The sequence below is a fragment of the Accipiter gentilis genome, chromosome 4 (genome assembly GCF_929443795.1).
Source record: "Accipiter gentilis chromosome 4, bAccGen1.1, whole genome shotgun sequence".
Taxonomy (NCBI): Eukaryota; Metazoa; Chordata; class Aves; order Accipitriformes; family Accipitridae; genus Astur; species Astur gentilis.
Genome location: NC_064883.1, coordinates 43,364,537 through 43,386,248, shown reverse-complemented (window position 1 = coordinate 43,386,248; position 21,712 = coordinate 43,364,537). Strand labels below are relative to the sequence as shown.

At 37.8% G+C, this 21,712-nt stretch overlaps 1 protein-coding gene across 3 annotated transcripts in view; it reads right to left on the bottom strand.

Annotated features, from left to right (window-relative positions):
* Positions 1–21,712, bottom strand: part of MINDY4 (MINDY lysine 48 deubiquitinase 4) — an 84,132-nt gene that overhangs the window by 42,157 nt on the left and 20,263 nt on the right. The window contains exons 6-13 of one of the 3 annotated variants that reach the window (XM_049798711.1): positions 17,599–17,657; positions 17,134–17,243; positions 15,880–15,996; positions 12,272–12,360; positions 7,552–7,653; positions 6,510–6,573; positions 5,070–5,135; positions 4,747–4,814 (exon numbers count right to left, since the gene is read on the bottom strand). In XM_049798711.1, coding sequence (XP_049654668.1) covers positions 4,747–4,814; positions 5,070–5,135; positions 6,510–6,573; positions 7,552–7,653; positions 12,272–12,360; positions 15,880–15,996; positions 17,134–17,243; positions 17,599–17,657 — 675 coding nt within the window. The remainder of the gene's footprint in view (positions 1–4,746; positions 4,815–5,069; positions 5,136–6,509; positions 6,574–7,551; positions 7,654–12,271; positions 12,361–15,879; positions 15,997–17,133; positions 17,244–17,598; positions 17,658–21,712) is intronic. The other 2 variants (XM_049798713.1, XM_049798714.1) reach the window with 2 other exon arrangements.

Here is a 21,712-nt window from a genome sequence, read left to right as displayed (position 1 = left end):
AGATCCTTCTGAACTGCTAGAACTTAGTCACAGATTTAAGAAGGTGCTAACAGGTCTTGATCATTCTGAACCACACCAACTACTGCAGTTACGTGGCATGGTCACAACTGCGTGCCATCTTCCATCTTACAGACATGGGAAGCATCTGTCCACAGATGTGACTGCTCTGAGGAAGTCTGTAAGCTTTCTGGTCTCATTATCCTGCACTCCTTCTAGATCAGTGCTGGATGGGTTGAAGTGCACAGGTCTTGGTACAGTAGTACTTATCCTTCAGTTAATCAACCTCACCGTTTACTCCACATTCGGTGCTCTTCCTTTTAACTTGTAATTCATGCTTCCCCACCATATAAAATAAGGTATTATTATTTTCTTCTAATTACATCCTGAAGTGAAATTTTCATGGAAGAGAAAACATCTGAAATAATATTTTTGATTGAAAGAAACATTTCAATATCCATTAACCAAAATGCCAGTCTTCTTTTTGTTGAGCCAAATGTAAATGCTTTGGTTTGGTTTCACTGGACATACCTCTGCATCTTAGACAATGTCGTTTTATGATAACCATGGTCCAAGATTATTCCATCCTTAATCTTCAACTTGCTTACAAGAAATGCCAATTATTTATAGAAGAGATATTTAACAAGGGTCCCCAGAGGGTCAGCATTGTGGGCACATGGTGAAGAACTGACCCAAACAGAAGCATTTCAACATGATTTCAGAATGTAAAATATGTCAGCTTCTCAACTAAAATTAAATAATCTATCTAGCTTTTTCAATAGAATATGCACACAAAAATCATGACAACTGAAACTTCCATGGAGGTTTGGTGGGGTTTTTTTAACACACACTCCCCCCCCCCCGATTTTGTGTTAAAAAACTGTGACAAAAATAATCCTAGGGAGATTTATTACTGTATGATAATTCCATTACCTAAAACAACTCTTATTTGTCTTCAACTTTTCATCCAGAACTATGCCAGTTATGTAAATAATTACTTACAATGCTTGTAACACTCACTAAATGGTACATATTTCTTGATGATATGAGCAATGAGTTATTTGTCTTGATATTTGTAATATCCTAAGAGAAGTACTATGACATAGTCATTCAAATCTGTTACTGAAAATTACATAAACAAAACTTAGTTTGCACTTCCAAAAAAATTTATGCAAAGATCTGAAATCACATTCCACTGTATCTAGTGACACAGAAAAATTCCTGTTTCTTATAAACAAAAGATAGGTACCAATGCCATGTATTACACAGTACCAAGTTAGAAGAGTAATGGTACTTTAAAATTATGAACTGTGAGAAAGCCATGAATTTTCCTCACAATAAAGCTACATTTTATAAACAATTCTGACATTGTGGACCAGAACTGTAATAATATTTAGATACCCAAAAATGCCAATAGGCACCATAAGGAATTTTCATGTTCACTTCAGACACTTAGCTCCCCCAAATACAAACACAGATGATTGATTGGCCTTGTCATAATCCATCTGTTAAGAATTTAGATGTGATGGGAAAAATAAGCTCTTTGCTTCTATTATTAAAGAATGTTCACCATTTTATAACAAGTAAAGCTATGCAATCAATAGCAACTAGGACCATTGCTGCTTTTGGTGATCCTACCAAATGCCAAATATATTGTCACTTGCTCAAACACAAAAAGGAAGCCTGCAGAGGGTGGAAGCAAGGATGGGAAGCCTGGGATGAACACAGAGAAATTGTCCGAGCAGCCAGGGATCAGGTTAGGAAAGCTAAAGCCCTGAGATAATTAAATCTGACCAGGGACATCAAGGGCAACAAAAAAAGCTTCTTTAGGCACATTGGTGATAAAAGGAAGACTAGAGAAAATATGGGGCCTCTCCAGAAGGAAACAGCAGACCTCGTTACCAGGGACATGGAGAAGGCTGAGGTAGTCAACAACTTTTTTGCCTCAGTCTTCACCAGCAAGTGCTCCAGCCTCACCACCCCAGACACAGAAGGCAAAGCCAGGGACTGGGAGAATGAAGAACTGCCCACTGTAGGAGAAAATCAGGTTTGAGACCATCTAAGGAACCTGAAGTTGCACAAGTGCATGGGACCTGATGAGATGCATCCACCGGTCCTGAGGGAACTGGTGGATGAAGTGGCTAAGCCACCACCCATCATATTTGAGAAGCTGTGGCAGTCCAGGGAAGTTCTCACTGACTGGAAAAGGGGAAACATAACCCCCATTTTTAAAAAGGGAAAAAAGGAAGAATGAGGGAACGACAGGCCAGTCAGTCTCACCTCTGTGCCCGGCAAGATCATGGAGTGGATCCTCCTGGAAACTATGCTGAGGCCCATGGAAAATAAGGAGGTGACTGGTGACAGCCAACATGGCTTCACTAAGGGCAAATCATGCCCAACAAATTTGGTGGCCTTTTATGACAGGGTTACAGTGTTGGTGGATAAGAGAAGAGCAATCGATGTCATCTACCTGGACTTGTGCAAAGCTTTTGACACTGTCCCACACGATATCCTCGTCTCTAAATTGAAGAGACATGGATTTGACAGATGGACCACTTGGTGGATAAGGAATTGGCTGGATGGTTGCACTCAAAGACTCGTGGTCAATGGCTCGATGTCCAAGTGGAGACCAGTGACGAGGGGCGTTCCTCAGGGGTCAGTATTGGGACCGGCACTGTTTAACATCTTTGTCGATGACATGGACAGTGAGACTGAGTGCACCCTCAGCAAGTTTGCTGACGGCACCAATCTGCGTGGTGCGGTTAACACGCTGGAGGGAAGGGATGCCATCCAGAGGGACCTGGACAGGCTTGAGAGATGGGCCCATGTGAACCTCATGAAGTTCAACAAGGCCAAGTGCAAGGTCCTGCACATGGGTCTGGGCAATCCCAAGCACAAATACAGGCTGGGCGATGAGTGGATTGAGAGCAGCCCTGCAGAGAAGGTCTTGGCGGTGTTGGCTGACAAGAAGCTCAGCATGAGCTGGCAATGTGTGCTTGCAGCCCAGAAAGCCAACCATATCCTGGGCTGCATCAAAAGAAGCGTGACCAGCAGGTCGAGGGAGGGGATTCTCCCCTGTCTACTCCACTCTCATGAGACCCCACCTGCATTCAGCCCTGGGGCCCCCAGTATAAGAAGGACATGGACCTGTTGGAGTGAGTCCAGAGGATGATCAGAGGGCTGGAGCACCTCTCCTATGAAGACAGGCTGAGAGAGTTGGGGTTGTTCAGCCTGGAGAAGGCTCTGGGGAGAGCTTAGCGCAGCCCACCAGTACCTAAAGGGGGCCTACAAGAAAGCCAGAGGGACTTTTTACAAGGACATGTAGTCACAGGACAAGGGGTGTCAGTTTTAAACAGAAAGAGGGTATATTTAGTTTAGATATTAGGGAAAAATTCTTTACTGTGCCGGTGGTGAGGCACTGGAACAGGTTGCCCAGAGACCTTGTGGTTGCCCCATCCCTGGCAGTGTTCAAGGCCAGGTTGGATGGGGCTTTGGGCAACCTGGTCTAGTGGAAGGTGTCCCTGCCCATGGCAGGGAGGTTGAAACTAGTTGATCTTCAAGGTCTCTTCGAAAACAAACCGTTCTATGATTCTATGAAATACCTTTATTAATCTGGACCTCTCTGCTGTAACTAGCTCAGAAAAATAAGAATAAATGACATATGCTATAAAATTATCACATCATTTGTGTTAGAGTGCAGAAGTGGAGTTAAGCCAATAGCCTGTAGTGTTACCATAAGCAAAAGAAATGAAGAAATGAGAACAAAACAAAAAAAACCCAATCTGTAAACACTTGTAGGAATCTCAGTAGGTGAGCAACCGAATGCGTATCACAAATTTGGACTAAGTTGCTATTTATTTTCAAGACAATACAGAGATGTTAGAAATAAAAGCTTACATAAATCAAACCCATGCTGTTTTCAAGCACAAGCTGCTCTCTTATTGTCAGTTGTTATTCCAAGTTGTCAGGGAACAGTTTTTTCACTTGCAGATAACTCTAAGACATTTTTTAAAAAGTGGAATTTGACAAAATGAAGAAAATTTTTATATTCTGACCCACTGTGATATTCACAGTACCACAGAAATACATTTAATCTGTATAAAAGCACAAATAACTGCAACTGTGCTTGGGCAAGCTTCAATGAGGTTTTAAAAGAGGTTATAATGACTACTGCTTAGTTAGAGCTCAGCGTATTTATTACACCAATAAACTGAGACTAGATTTGTCATACCTTACTTATAACCATCTAAAAATTAGCTGCCTAATCCATTTTATACTAGCCTTTCTTTATCATTATCATTGACGAGAGAGATTGGGGAATCACAAGCAAGTTATTCATTCCTACCTAAGACAGATACCTAAAGTATGTGAAATAAATAACCCTCTAAATGAGTCTTGCTTTCAGCTGTCAAGAGAGGGAGCATAGGCAACTACCTTTGACATGATGCCTAATGTTTTGATGGAGTCATTTATATCAGATACAGTGGACTGATCACTGCCACTTTAACAGTATATATATATATATATATATATATATATATATATATATACACAGACACAAGTGCATGTGTATACAACAAAAAAAGACAAGATTAGGTGAGTAAATCTGCATAACTTCCCTATATTTATCAGAGTAAACATCAAGACACATTAAAAAGGCCAGGGAGTTAAGTACATCATGGTTGTTTCCTCACTTTGCACAGCTTGTTTGCTTTGCAGTTTATGAAACAGGGATACAAAGACACTCACAGATTGATAGATCTTGATAAGATGACAGACACAGTCAGAAGGATGCACCCACAGGGACCAATTTCAAACTGAAAAAGAAAAGAACTATTTTTATTTTGTTTGTTGTGTACATTTTTTGTCCAATCCTAAAGATACACAAATTGAACTGAAAAGCTGGAAGAATTGTTCTCATTTATACTAAAACTGAGTTGTTGCTCTGTTTGTTTAAAATGCAAGACATGTCCATATAGTGTTTGAAACAATGTTCGGAAGACATCATATGGGACTGATAAACACAGAAACCTGAACTATAACAGGTTTAGTATCTTCTCTATACACAGTACCTGATGAATATTTTGCTGAAGAAATACAATCAGATCTTCGTATCTTGTGGCACTATGTAGTATTAGCTGGGAAGAAATGTAACAAGAAAAAAAAAAGTAACTGAATCAATAACAACTCATTTTTATAATCTGAAAGCTAAAGTAAAGTAGCCAAAACTTTAAATCTAACTGGAAAAATTTGAATAAACAAAATGGAATAAAGATCTAAAGAAATCTACCACTTCTGTTGCTACCTGGTATAAAACTGATTCTCCACACTTCGTATATTCTGAATTTTTAAATACCGCTTCTTTTTGGTTTTAAATTTGTTGAACAGTTTGATTCAACTTTAAGCATTGTTTTTGCAATGAAAAACAATTCCTAGAACAAACACAGGAATACTGCAGCTTTAGAAGACATAGAATGGGCAAGTAGCTTAGGAGTTTATACCTATGTGGTGACCCATCTATAGCAGGCATATATCAGAGCACTTCTTATCATAATCAGAGAATACGCCCATGAATACTCCTATTTAACAGGAAGTTCAGGAGAGTTCACAGATCCAGGCCCTTATTTCAATATTCTTTGTCATTTTTTCCATCTTCAGATTTTGACAGAAATGATGGTCTCACGGATACTGTGTGAGGAAAGATGAAGCAGTCTGGATTATATTCCTTTCCATCACATTTTCACTGTGGCTATATCCACATGACCTTTGATAAGCAGTACTTAGAGGCAGCATAATGGTGCTAGTTGCACTCTGAAATAGTCAGCAGCTGAGAATTATGTTAATGTACTAATTACCTTGTCTCTTGGAAAAGCATATTATAGGCAAGGTTTTCTGCTGCATTCACCTTATTTATACAGGTTTTCACCTTCAGTTGTTCCAAAACTGTCTGGTTCTGAAAAGTTGTTGGCACATCCATTCCTCCATTTAGGAGGCCAGTAATATTTCCTTAAACCACTAAAGCCTGGCTTATGGCATCACTGTTTGCAAAGCCATCTGAGAGCTTCAGATGGAAATAAAGGCATAACTGGAAAGTATTTTGCCATTTAGATCTTCTGGAGGAAAAAAAAAAGGCAAAGAATTCTGTGTAAGACAAGAAGAAAATACTGCCTTTTGATGCTCACAGCCATGCTGGTCAACTTGAAAGGATCCATGTTCACTTTTACTGCATATCAATAAAAGTAGGCACAGTTTATAAGCTTGAAAAGTAGACGGAACGAACAGGACTTCAGAGAGCCCAATTGCCCACAGACACTGGGACAACTCAGAGCCAGCCAGCCAGACTACAGGATTTTGTTACTTCCTATTGGTTTTTGGATCACAACTAACTAATTTGACATAAAAGATTTTAAAACACTAAGAGAGCAATGGAAATCAGATTCATTGTACTAAAATAAGAAAATCTAGAAAGAGGATATATGGACAGTGTTACTGTGAGTTACACAGAGCCTTACAGTTTCTAAGATTCCATCTGCCTTGTATTTTCCTATGGGAGTGAACTGCTGTCTTCCTGATGGCCTGAAGAGGATATTCAGACAAAACCAAAGCTCATGTTAGAAGGAACAAAATGGCATTAAAGAGAAATCAAGATGTTATATTAACTGAATGATGAGCCAAAGATTTTGTATTATTATTTTTAACCACTTTTTTTAAAAAGGGACCTCTTGCATAATAAGTTCATATTACACATTAAACAAACTTTTATCAATGAAACATATACTTTAGCTATGCTGTGCTCTCTCAGTCTATTTATTATCAAATACAAGTTTCTTTATACAGAAAGAGGATAAATATAGGTTTAAGATGTTAATGACAGTTTTTATTGGAAAAGAATATTAAAGCAATGACATTAAAACAAGAAGAACATATGTACAATATCATCACATAGGAAGCATTTTATAGATGTAAAATAAGCAAAATATCATTTGAAATGTCTTTGAATTTTCTGCTTCTATTTCAGGTTTGAAGAAGGACTTCTGTGCCCAAAAGCTTCTCCGTTATTTTTCAGCTATCTTAGTTGATCTAATAAAAGAATGACCTATTCTCACAAAACCTGGCTCACTTTAAAATATCATGTCACATCCAGTACAGCCAAAGCAAATCTAAAAGTTAGATGTCTTGTGTACAAGCAGCTTAATTGCATAGCATAAACTAAGTAACTAGTAGGAAGCTACAGCAAAAGACACAATAGAATATCCTGCAATACAAAACTGTTGGAGTAAAATGCTGCCTCTGGAAAAATAACTCTTGATAATGGTTTTGGAGGAATCCTAGCCTCAATGAAATCCACAGGATCTTTCACAGCAATTTCAAAGAATTTGACTGTTTTGTCCAAGCTAGTGAGACAGCAGAAATTACATTTTGCCTTTCTCCTTAAGCCATTTTAGACTGCATACATACATGTTACAAAACTTTCATTTTGTAAACTATGTACATATATAACAGACACAAGTATAAGAGCATTGTACAATAACTAAAACTGCTTCTCCTACTTACAGTGCAACAATTGCTTTTTCATTGCCTCCTGCACGCCACAATATGTCTGCAATAGCCATGGTGAGGCATTTGGTCCTGTGTGCTTCTGAGGGCTGAAGACAACTGCAGTCCAGGAAATGGAAGAAATAGACAAGTACCAAAATGTGTACTGGGAAGCTTACTCATTAGAGGGCAAACTGCCCCAATTACAGTATACATAGATTCACAGCCAGTTTGCATCTAAAAGCACAAAAGCAATTTTCTGAGACTATTTAGGTGTTGTGATGCCTAATAATGAGGCTCCGGCAAGTTGCCTTACAAAATAATCATTTAGGTACCTCAGTTCCTTCTGTAGTCAAGAAAAGAGACAACTTGGATGGCCAACTCAAAAAAATCCTGTGAGCCGAACAGGAAGATAGTATTGTTACTGAGAAGACGTACCAGGTGTAAAGGTACAGTTGAATCTGAATTTTCTCTGAGGATTAAGCATCTGAATGAAATGCCATGAGACCACTCACTGTGCATGCAGTATGAAGACTTCTCAGCACTAGACTGAACAGGTGATAGGAGGATGTGATGCTGTTGTTCAGCACCTAAAGAGCTCTAAGGAGGGAGATGCAACTGAAGTTACCACTGGAATATGGACTTTCTGGAACCATTCTTTGAGGTGAACCACCTTAAATCTCATTTTAGGCATTCAAGAAGGTACCTTGGATCTCACTGAAGGTAATCAGATCCAGTGAATAGAGCTGTATCTAGAACAACTTCCTCTTTAGATTGCTAGTAAAACAAACTGGGCACAGTGGGTAGGTCTCGTCTGAAGTCAGAAGCAAAACAGAAATTTGAGGGAAGTTAATTCACCTATGTCAAGTGTTAACAGCAGTGTGTTGCATTTGGGTGATCTGGATGAGCTTATGTTGCTCATAATGATGGTTAGACTGCTGTTATGGGTACTTAAGCTAAGCAATTGTAAGCTTGCTAGCCTATGTCTATATATTCTACAACAATACCCTTGTAATACAGGTGAACCTAAGAGATAAAATGCACAATCTCTATTTCTAGGAGATCAATACTAAAAATGGCGTCTGATTTATAAGGAATGGTTAAAACAAAACTGTTATTAAGACCAATGGACCAAAATCAAGAGAAGACTAAGGTATGATCAACAACAGGAACTGATTATACACAGATATATAGTCAGACCCTGGAAACTAATCTTCTAAAAAAAAATAGTGGATGCTCTTTCAGATTACATATTTGTAATTGGTTGGACAAAAAAAACCAGGTAAATGTACTTTAGGGAACAATACTGTATTGCCAAATAATGGACAAGAGAAGCTAATTCATCTTTAAATCTGTAATAAAATTGTTTTAATATTCTGTAACAGGATTGTTTTATATATTAAATATGGGGTTTAGTTTATAAAGGCCTTCATACTTTATTTCTTTCTTAAGTTCTTATTTCTTAACTCTTGTCAACAACATAATGTTCTTACTTACTACTAAACTTCATCTAAAGTACTATCTGCAATAAACAGTATGCTTGCATTTTTTTAATAAGGTATGCCCAAAGTGATGACCTAAAACATTATGGTGACTGACCTAGTATTGGTCTATGAAGTCGCACTGTTTCTGAAATGTCTTCACCTAGATGCTTGGCTTGGAACTTACACAATGATGTACAAAACTACAAGATGCTTACAGTAGTCTACTGATCTATATGTAAGCAATGCTGTCAACACATTTCCTCCAAGCTGTGTTTTGTGAAGTCTTCTAATACCTCTTGTTATTCTAATTTCCAAGGTGTGAATGGAGAAATAAAAGACCAGGAGGCCAAAAGTCACACAATGGAAAAGTGGCAGATTTAAAAATAAAACCCAACATCCATGAGCCTGAAGAAGAGGACAACAGATCCATGCCCCTGGGAAGCACAGAATTGGAATTTTCTTTAGTGGCTTCAAGAATGGCAGTCTTTGAAATTCAGATGTTATCAGTCTTAAGAGTATTACCAGCATGGGAGATGATGTCAAAACCTGTTCCCAGCATTTCAGTAAAAGAACTAATAATTCAAAAGACAAAACAAGAAACACCAACCATCAAAAAATTAAACAGACTTTCAAGTTCAATGTCTGCCTTGAATATAATGTTCATTTAGAGAATGTTTCTCCCTCTGAAGGATGTGAGATATGGGAAATAATTGGTGAGAGTTTTCAAGTAAAAAAAAAATAAATCACAACTTTCTCTTATCTCTGCCTGTGTTCTAATACGGACACTCAGAAATTTCTGGGAAGCATAGCAACTAATTTACGTGTCTGAGAGAGGTAGCAGAGTAAGAAGGAGACATGATAATTATTTCTTGAATGTCGAAGAAGCCTGAAGTCAAACACTTACTGTGAAGTGGTTAGTAATTTGAAAATTCAGGTTAGAATTAGAAAGGAATATTAATCCTCTCATTTCAAGCTCTGAGACTTCCCTCTCTTTCTGCCTAAGAGTTTCTGCCTATGGCAAACACATCATAAGAAAAATATGTTTATCTCATGAATAAAACAGTCCATCTTGCTATTCACTTTCAGGAGCCTGGAGGCTTTTAGCATTTCTGTGCATAAAGACAAAGAGCTCACCTGCTAACCTGAAATCCCACAGAGAATTTCTGCATACTTCAGCATCATATTTCATATACAAAATATGTAAAAAGAATTTTAAAACCATGTGGATAATAGGAAGGGAAAAATAAGAGAGGCAAATGTTGCCAAGTAAATAGGATAGTTTCTAACTGGCATGAGTGGGGACACTTATAGTTTAAACAATCTGGCCTTAATCCACTTATTTGGGTGCCACATAATTTTATGATATTTACAATCACTGAACCACATTGAAAGAGGAAAAGGTTAACATCTCTATTTTTACTAAGGATGACCTGAGACTCAAAGGGACCAAGAAGCAGATGATCAAAGGCTGTCCTCCAAGCTGAAACAAATTCTTGGCTTTCACAACCAGAAATAATTCTTCGGTGAATTCTGTGGAGATTCCTGGTCATAAAATCTAAATATGTATTGATTTTCTTGCATGCAAGTTTCTGAGTTTTCTCTTTTATGTGGACAAGAGCTTCATTCTGCCTTGAAAAGTCTTCTTTCATTATAATCTAAATTAGAATAATAAAGTTTTGCTAGCTAATTTTTGCACTTTTAAAAAGTGTGCTCTGAACAGCAGGCCCTTGAAAGGAATTACAGACAGATGAGATGTACTGAAAGAACTGAACAGAAGAAGAAAAAAACTAAACCGCATAACATTGCAGAATTAACTTGACATTACGCTCTGCACATATATTATAACACCGACCCTATCTCAGTCCATCCTAACTGCCTTTAAGTGACTTCAAGGAACAGGCAATTTTCAAGTGATGAATTCATAGCATCTTGTTTATTTGGCCCTTGTCTTGGGGTCTGCTGGCAATCAGTGCCAATAACAACTAGGAACAGCAATAGTAGTAGTACCGATAAGACTTTCAGTATTGTATTTAGACTAAGCCTGTTTTTCAACATTTCCACTGGCTTACTAGGTGTCTTGTATCAGGACTGCCTACACACTAGTACTGGACCTGGGCACCAGTGTGGACCCCCTAGGGCCTGGTAATCCTTTGATTAACTGTAATCTCCCATCCTGGGTGCTGAAGGCAAATAATATCGTTCTACAGGTGCCTGTTTCATTCCATTATTGATGAAAACAGCCCAAACAATGAATTTACATTAAGTGCCAGTCAGACAAAACTAAGAAAAATCAACAGAGACCCTGTCACTTTCCTAAACAGCTCCAAGCAGAAAAAGTGTATATTTATGTCCAAATTTTTATACATGATGAACATTTTTACATTGTAAGGTAATGAAGTTCAAGAAAATTCTCAGCATGGAAGATTTTCTTCTGACTAAATTGGGGTCAGTGTATCACCCACAAATAACACAAGGTGGTGGCAGCATAAACCAGTAAAATACTGTTGCACCTATTCAACAAACTGTATCTATAAAGCACAGGAAATCTTTGCAAAATTTTTCTTTTGTAATGGACTTAATTTGTTATTGAAAACAAAAGGTGAATACAAGAAGTCTGGTAATACAGTAATTTTTTTAGACATTATTTTCCAGCATTTCATTGAATAAGCTCTGTTCCTTTAGGAAAGTGACAGGTATGTTAATATTATAGAAGTGCAAGCAATTTTCCTTGACACTAGCAATACTTAACAATATTCCTTTAAAGTAAGTAGAAAATACACACACAGAATTTAAATTCCAATTCTATTAAGGAGTTTAACTGTGAAAGATCAAACAGTAGCAAGAAAAAAAATTATAGCTGTAACTTTAATTTTTCACTCTCCTTGAGATTCATAGTGTCAAAAGCTGCATGAATTTCATGGTCTTTCAAGCCTTGATTACATTTTCTTTGAAATCATATCTCTATGGGATCTCAAGGTTAAATAATTTTCATTGGCCTCAATTCAAGCTGTTGGATTTTTTTGAGAGCTTCTTGGGGTAATGACAAGCAAGTAATTTACAAATAAAACATCAACCTCTAAATTCCTACAGTTGAAAGGGAAGTAAATACAAGTAAATCATATACTACTTTCTTTCTCTCTCAGAGACAAAGAGAAGTTCAATAAGTTCAAACTCAAAAGGCTCCTCAGTGGCTGCAGCAGAGAAAAAAAATAATTCTGTATGGAAAATATTTCTGATGTCAACTGCTGACTTACCGAGTGTCTTTATTCCTGTTACTGTCTGCAAAGATAAGCTGTTGTAGGACACAAGCTTGAACTGCAGCCAGTACTCCACATGGGCCACCCTGAGGGGAATAACGGGACACTCCATGAACAAAACAATTTGCACTGTTTGATGCTGGTGAAAACTTTTGCAAGCCATGCGCTTCTATTCAGGCTTAAGCCATTCTTTCATCTCTCTCTTTCCATCCATGACTTTGTAGTACTCTCTGTCACTCTGTTTTTTTTGCAAGCCAGTGAAAATCAGTGTTACTAACTCGTATTGTTTCCCACCTATTTTTCCTGGAAATGCCTAGACATCTATATTGTCAAAGGAAAGGTTTTTTAAAATCTGTTCCATGATTATGCAAACAAATGAAAGATCTCCTGATCCCTATTGAGCCACAGTGTACCTTGACTTCCAAAGAGAAATCAAATCTGACTGTTTTCCAAATGGTGAAAATAAGCCTTGGTCTTTTGCCTCTTCTGAGCACTATGCCCCCCCTCAAGTTCCCACTTACATCACTAAACAAAAACTTCAGTTTTATGTATAGTCCTCTGCACCAGGCAGCTATCTAACTGGGGAAGAAAGAAAATGAATGAAGTTTGAACCTTTCAAATTATTCATGTTGAAAAAAAAATCACAATACCAATAAATACCATATAAACTTTAAACTTTATGGAAAATAGATAAATAGCTGTTCTGAAAGACTGTGGGATGGAGTAGCAATGTATTTCCTTCTCCTTGCTTATTCCCTGCCATCTAGCCCACCTGACCCTATTGCACGACCAAGACCTGTTCCTATGGGTTAACTATATGGCAGAGACAGCTGTACAAGTTGTCCTGAGAAGCAAATGGTATGCCCTCTTCTTGTCTAGAAAACTTCATCCAGCATAACTCTCCTTGTCACTCAATTCTCTCTCAGGTGCCTCATATCATATTATTTACTCAAGTGATTTGCTGAGGAGTCAGAGAAAAACCATCATTTGTCTGGAACATCTAAGCATGAACGGAGCAGGCTATGCAGGACACAAGACTAACATCACAGATACCACAATACCACACATCAAATTGGTAGTACTGGGAATTACTGCAATTTAACAGAAGATTCAGCATATTAAATCCCACAGATGCTGTCCCACGTGTCTGTCAGCACATGCTGCCATTCACAGAAATGGGTTCACTCTTAACATTAGGAAGGCCATTACTTTAACACAGGTCCTCCCTAAACCAGCATCCCATATAGGCTGACATATCAGTGCCAGCTTTGTCTACCAAGGTCACGTAAGAAAAACCATGAGAGTAAGAAAGTGTGGTCCACCCAGCAGGTTTTCTGGAGAGTCGGTGTTCTGATTTTAACCCATGCCAAAGTCTATGCTGTTGTTACTCTCCATAGCATGAGATTAACCCAGGATCACACGGCTGTCATATGCTACAGTTGCGCCCCTGATTTCCACCGTAGATCACAACCAGGTTGTGATGAATCAGTTTAGGATCTATCAAACTCCTCTCAAAACCATGGAGCAGAATGAAAAGTGCAGCCAGCACTGCTATTTTCAAATAGCAATGTGACCAAAGTGATCAGTTTAATTCTCAGGTTGTCCTAAGTATGGCATCAAGCCTAAGGGAATGGGACTTCCAGGTACATGCAGTATGCACAGTATGCAACCTAGAAAATAAAGGTCCTGTAATCAGAAAATAGGTTAGATATTGATACCTTCCATTTTCTCATTTATATTACACAAACACTACCTCTCTATAGTTACTTAACATAACTAATGAGTGAATCATCTGAAATATATAAAGGAAAAAACAAGGTTTATTTCAGTTCACCAGGGAAAGCCTCCCAGTTGAAAAAATTACAGGAACCATTCTAAATTTCTTCTTATTGCACCACAGAAACTTAATGTAAGAGAGAATCAAACATTTGTTCAGCTGAAATGAATTTTGGAAGTGAGGAGGTATATATTACCTATCTGAAATAAACACATCTAAGCAAAACACTCTGGTTTACCATTTCTGTTGTGGAATTTACAGTAGGAAATTTAATGGCCAGTGAGTCACTAGAAGTGATGAGATATCCTTTCTCTAGCAGCAGGGTCTGGAAACACCAAAGTAACATTTGCTGTGGACCAGTGAACATTACTGCCATGGTTCCTTTTGGAGTTTAAATTAACATTTAGTATCTTTTTTCTGCTAGGTTTTCTTTAAACATAAGCAGGTTTTCTCTGAGATCATCAGCCTAATTAGACAAGGTAAGTTAATTAAACATCTTAATGACATGTTTATTAGCCATTGTCCTTGCCCCAAAGCCTGTCTTCCTCTCATTTCTGTATAGTACATAATGGTCTACTTCTCTCAGGCCAGATAAAGATTTTCTGCATCAGTGCAGAAGCTTGATGAGTGTTTTGTAAAGTCTACTCCTTCCCTAGTCTTTACTGAAGTCCTCAGATCCTTGCTCTTTAAGAGAAGAGACCTGGTGCATGGATGTCCCCGAAGCATATGTACAGAGTCACAGGGCAGAGACAAAAGCATTAAGCTGTAGGTGAGGAGGATGCATTTTTACAATGGATCTGTTTGATTCTGGAGGCAGCTACACATCCTGCACCCTGCGTGTGATCCCTGGTCTGAACTGAGTCTACACATCGGCCAGATGAGAAAACAGAGTGACCAACTACATCTGGCATATGGAGCAGAAGGACAGTCTGAAGCACTGCAGTCTGAGTCTGTAAGAGTCAGGTGCCCAGGCAAGGTTGAGAAGATAGACACCAGATGAGTGAGTCTCCCACTGAATGCCCTAGACCAGAGAGATCTTTGTTAGCACCAAAACTTTCTATGGATTGGGTACGTGCTTTCCAGGCTGACCCTAGTCATAGCACGGTGGTTTTACCAACTCAGGTCACCACAGAGACCTCCTGGGGATTTTAGAAAGGGCCACTTGGTAGATGATGCCGAGGAATTGATGAAAACCTTGTTTTAGGGAGGAGCTGGCATCTTGTGGCTACAGTCCAGAATTACAGAAACATGGCTGCAAAAGAGGTGGTCCCACCAGCCATCCCAGAGTTCCAGCCTCAGTGACACTGCAGGGGCATTTGTTCCCTTTTGTTTTAGGAATGAGCCTCATCATGTGACACCCATATCTTTAAGAGGCAAAAATCTCCTTGTGATTTCCCAGGCACTGCAGGCAAGTTTTGCTATGTCATCCCATTTTGAGACAGATAAAGCTCTATCTTAAACTTGTTAAACTCTGCCCCCCCCCCAATTCCTTTATCTCTTAAACTCCACCCTTGATTTATGCTCTTTTATTCTTTTACCACCACTAGCTTTCAGCTGAAGTGGCTTGTCTTCCTCCCTACAAATAACTCCCCATCACACATACATATGTGCACACTTTCTGTAGCTACTTTAAGTTTCCCTCAGAAATATTCCATCCATCTCCAGTGTCCTAAGATCTGACAAGGTCACATCATCCACTGGTAACTAGAGAAGTTAAAGAAAGAGAAAAGTCTTTAGAAGACTTTTTTTTTTTTACTGCTGAAACACACAACCTTTGTAAAATCAGTGTAAAAAGCAAAGATCACTTTAAAGAAGTCACTTACAGTACCTTTTTTTGCACAATGCCGTATTTTAACTGTGGTATGTTATTAAAAGTAAAACTCTGTATTTTCCATTCTTCACTGAAGCAACAAAGACTAGAGCCAAACAAAAGATTTTTTAATTCCTATAAAAAAAAAGGAAAGAAAAAAAGTTCTCATTTTAAAAACAAATCAAAACATAGATACGTTTTCTTGCAGTAATTTGTAGAAAAGAAAGGAGGAGTGTGGAAGGGTAATGACTAACTCACTACAACCACCCTTTTCTGTTTTATACATACTGTAAATAGCAACACTCAAATGAAAAGGAGCAATTTTTTCCTTTTCCTGCAATATTCCTTCAACTCACAATGCTGTGTGCTGCTCAGCATAGGAAACTGTTTATGCAGATTGTCTGGGGCACAGTTTCCCATGAAACCGTTACAGAATATTGACTTAAATTTAACAGCTAGAAAAGCAACACCTACTAATGGTTACATTAGGGAGAAAAGGACCCTGCTGAACACAGTATGGAGAAAAGGCAGCCGGTTTTGCCTGTCAGAATTGCTGGTATGAGATAAATGTTACTCAAATGTTTAACTGCTGTATGTCGGATGGCATATCAGCATGTGCCAAATTCAGAACTTGGCCCTGAACAACTGCAGACCACTGCTATTCAGGAATAGCTACACTGAAGAAATTGCATTCATGCTAAAGTAACGCTGAGTAAATAAGAACAGACTACTCAGGGTTTGCATGGTTATTGGACCTCTTTGATCTAGAAATGAAATTGGAAGACACCCTCATCTCTTCTCTGTTTTTTCTTTCCCTCTGTCTGAATGGAAAAGAAAATATTAAAAGTATTTAATGCTTCCATTTCTGGTCAGAATGAGGAAGGTAAGCACAGGATAAACAGTGATAGGGGAATAATAAACTTGTTTTAAAGCACTGTCAATTTAAAGGACTGGAGAATAAGCACATGAATAACTGACTGGAGGCATTAATAAAATAATACAAGCTTCATTAATTAAAGCTATTATCTGTGCTTCAAGTGGGCTGATGCATTCTGGTATGCTCTTCTGATATTTTTCTGAATTTTGGCCAGGCATCCCTACATTACTTTTTCACCTGAATACCAAGTAAGGAATATACTCAGGAATGAAACAGCACATGTTAAGTCACAGACAAACATGCAACACATAGCAACCTACTGCAGCTTTGGCTAACTTAACTGAAAAAAACATTCTCACACATCTATTTATATTTACCATCATAGTTAGTCTTACTTTTGCAAGAGAAATATCAATTGCCTTTGATACTACTTGAAGCATATACAGTGTTGAAAGATCTGTGTTCTTACTAACTTCTCCAGTTGTTTCTTCATCCTCAACATCAACTAAAAGAAAAAAAAAATCATATAATGTGTTGGATGAAAAAATTGCTTTCCCCAGCAGGCTCAGTGCCAGGGGGTCACCAATATGACAATTAACACTTTCTTGTCATCCAGCTTTATAAAAAAGAAAATATAGTTTTAGTCAGAAAGGACAGATAAAAAATACATGAGCCAGCCTTTGTTTGATTACTTCTTAATGACTTCTTCACACAGTCTTACCCAAGAAATAATAGCACATGCAATTACTCTGACTCAACTAAGGGTTACAAAAGAAGCAACTCATACATATTTGGCTCTATATACAGCTGTTCTAAAGAATACGATGGCAAAACCCAAACTGAAGCTTGACGTAACTTACCTAATTCTAGGACATCTTTCGTCTGATCTTCTTTACAGTAAGTGGATGTTGGAGACTTCCTACATTAAAATTAAGCAAAAAGCAAATGACCAAATGTTCACTTACAATGAGAAAAGTTGTTTGAATAAACAAGAAGAAATATGGAATATGCCCACACAAAGATATATTTTTTTATGTGTGTGTAAATATAGGTGTACATATATCTATATACAGGGCGGGGGTATACACGGGGTATGTGTGTGCATGTGGAGAGAGAGAGAGATAATAAAAGATGCAGAAGATGATAGATAAAAACACATTCAATGGCTTTCACCTTTAGTTTTTAAAATGTTCTATACAAAGGAGCTCAGTCTCATATTTTTGTATGAAGAAATAAATGGCGTTAGAGCAAAAACTTTTTCAGTGGAAGAAAGCAAAACTTCAGGAGTTCATCAGGAAAAGCCAACAGCACAGAGCAATATACTGCAATTGATTCAGGATTTCAGTTCTCTTTCAACATCAGTTTCATTTCCTTTGTGTGAATTCAGTATGTCTCAGGTCCTGCAAGCTCATATATAGGGGCAGATTTTATACTGTCCTGAATTTCAAGTGAGGATATTCAAGTATATGTGACTGCCTCCGAGTTCAAAGGATCAGGACATAACAAAATTTACATCCCTGATGGGGATCAGGATGAGATTCAAATTAGTTATTAAACTGCGTGAAATATCCAAATAATATAAGTGGGAATAGGTGGTAGACTGGCTTCCTTTACCAGGGTAATTTTTTAATCCACTAACAGGTAGCAGTTGTTCAACTACCCTTGTGATTTAATTGTATATTACATAAATAACATGTTAAAAATTCATATAAACAACTACAAAAGGACTAAGCATTTAAACTTGGCTATGAAGTCAGAACTTAAATAGAATGTTAGATCTTCAGAGGTGAGATGGGTTTATTCTTTCTGTTGAATTCATACCAAAATGAATTTAGAACCAAGGAAAAGTTTCAAATAACTACTGTAAAAAGATGATGGGGTTTGGGTTTTTTTCCAAAAGAGCAATACTGCATCATTGGCCTTTGCTTTGGAAAAAAGGTATTGCACTGACAGTCCTTTCAAAAATAGTATGGAATAATTTCCTCAGCAACATTCTTTGTATGCACGATATTATTATAGCAACAACTGCTGTCATATCACATACTTTCCATTAACTTAATTTCCTTTTTCAGTGTGTGAAAGATGAATAAAAACAGAACACAGACATATCATATTCAGGGCTTTTCCAGTTCAAAAGCATTTTGGCACCTTTAACACTGATAATCTTTGATACTGTAAGAAAAGAAACACATGGAAGTGAATAACCCATGTTATTAGGGACTTGAGGTAAAAATAAATAGGATGCCCAGCAGGTCAATATAAATAAGAGGACTGAGAGCAAATTTGTATAGTGGCATAAGTAGTACTGAGCTCTCACTGAACATAAGAGTACTTGTAATGTGATATAGAGGTTAACATAGTTGACTGTGGTATCTTTTAAAATACAATCAGATCTCACCTTGCTTTTTGCTAATACTGAATTTCAGCTGATATTCCTTTCTGCTAGCTACTTGCTAGTATTTCATCCCTCCCAGTGAGGGAAAGGGTCTCAATGACACTAAATTTGCCAATAAAATGTTTTTCTGCCAAGCACTCATGTCACTTAACTGTACTTTGACATAACCACAAGCCACATTTTTGTTTTGTCTGAGACTGCACACTATTGTCTCTTATTTCCTAGAGAATAACGTATTTCTTCCTAGGTCAACCTATTTTGATTTAGTATTGCAAAAACAGAGCTCTTAACACTTTAAGAATGCAGCGCTACGGGTTACAGCATCCTATCCGGCCTCAGTTGCTGCTTCAGAAGGCCTTGGGTCTCTTATAGGTACTGTATCATATCTCGTAGCTTCATGAGATGTCCTGGATACCTTAGAGTCTCAAATATCACTATATGCCTACGTTCAGGCACGTAGAACACTGCCTACATCAAACACTTCTCAGTAGTTTCATCTCAAAAGATCGATAAATGAAAATAAAGTCAACTATGGTACAATTCATATATAGCTCACCTGGTACTAGTTTTTGTAACATTATTGCTTTCTGGAAAGTCTAAAACATTTGGTTCTACACCCATTCCAGGAAGAACCAATGCTGGGATGCAAAGTGCTTTGAATTGTCAAGGCTGAGAATTCCCATCAAGCTGAGGAAAGTGCTGACATGAAAGATTGATGGAGGGTGTTTTCTGGTTAAGAGGGGTATTTTTGCAGGTGTAGGTTCCCTCCTTAAGGAGAGCTTGTGTTTCTCAAAACACTGTCAGGACATTTATTGCAATTTCCATTTCAGCAGATGGTTACTGTTCCAGGAAAATTTATTGTACATGTAAAACCATACAGTTAGAATACTGAGGAAGGGGGAAGTCATCCGTCATGGCAGAAAAATGGGACAGGAAGAAAATAAGTTTCATTATAAACATACTATACAGTACTTTCTCTAAATATTTGAACATTCCTATCTGATCTTCATGCATTTCAGAAAACTGAATTTACTCAGAATAGCTGAACTCGCAGAGAAAGCACTTCTTGGCACAACAATGCATGTACATTCCACTATTTCCTATTTATACTACCATACACAAGAGGTCAAATAAACAAAGGGGCTTAAAAAATAAACACTGATGATCGGTGGCTTTAAGATGACTGTGTTGGTAAAACTTATTTCACTGCCTGATTACAACAGCTTTTCCACTGGACATATACCTTTTCTGCGTAATAATTTAGTGTCAGCAGGATGCCAAGAAGTCACAATGCAATCCTCTGGTCTTTTGCTGTTATGCCATATACAGACATATGTGACATTCTTGGTAGAGTGAGTAAGATCTGGAGAGTAGGTAAGAAAAAAATTAGACTCTGTTGCTATTTGCAAAAAGGTAAACAAGGCCATTATATGCGATGCAGCTTGCCACTGCTTTGGGGCAAAAATATAAAACCAGAATTATTAAAAGCAGTTGTAAAAATGCAAAGAAAACGGATCATAATCAATACTAGGCAACATATTTCTATGGGAAAAAGACCTTGTCAAGAAGATTTAATATAAATTCTGCCATGCTTGCAAGTCTGGTTGACAAAGGTAACAGATCGCATACACTTAATTTCTCCAAATTTCCTTTTTAGTTAAGACCTGCATCAGATTTGATTGGCACATGAGCAGTATGAAAAATTAATTCATGAACAGATGGCTCATTGACAGATATAAAAAAGCTAAATGAAAAAATTGCCATTACAAGGGTCATTTCTAATAAGCTCACACACAAATCTGTTTGTCCTGCTGAATTTTATTAACTGTAGTGACAACTCAGGAGAAAGCTACATCTTTGCTGAGAAGGTTTGCATATGAAAAAAGTATGATTATAATCATGGCTTGAGCTACAAGATGGTTTGAACTGCATGATGAGTTGGGCTCACCTGAACAGAATGGTTTCATGGGCAATCAATGAATATTTATCTCCAGCTATAAAACCAGACTGACTATAATGTAAGTGTGGCTCCTTTATTCATACTGTACTCTATCAAAGATTTTTCAGTGCAACACTCCCACATTGGAATTTTCAAGGAGCACAGTAGCACTCGTGTGAACTGACAATTACATTCAGCAACTCAAAACAGTTGCCAGCAAAACAAACAGGTATCAGTAAAATAAAACTCCATTCCATTGATTCCATTATATAAAGGTGCTTACAAGACACCAGCTAAGAGACTCTACGTAAAGCATTGAGAAGGGTTCCCAGACTTCAACACTCAATCAGTTCATATCAGTGGAGGTGAATAGAATCCTCCATTCTGTTTGTCGTACATAAAGTATCCACTCTGACTGGTTTTGGCCTTCAACTGTTAGGACATTTATTTTTAAGGATGTAGAATTTTTGTGGCCTTACATTCCTGTCAGAAACCTCAGATTTTTAACAGTCCAAACCACTGTAACCTGATGAATTTTAGCAAAATAAATTATCTTCCTGAAAGCTAATATCAGATGTTAAATTGGAAGACGACAAAAGCTTACACTGAAGAGTGGGGGTGTTTTCTTATCTCATTTTCT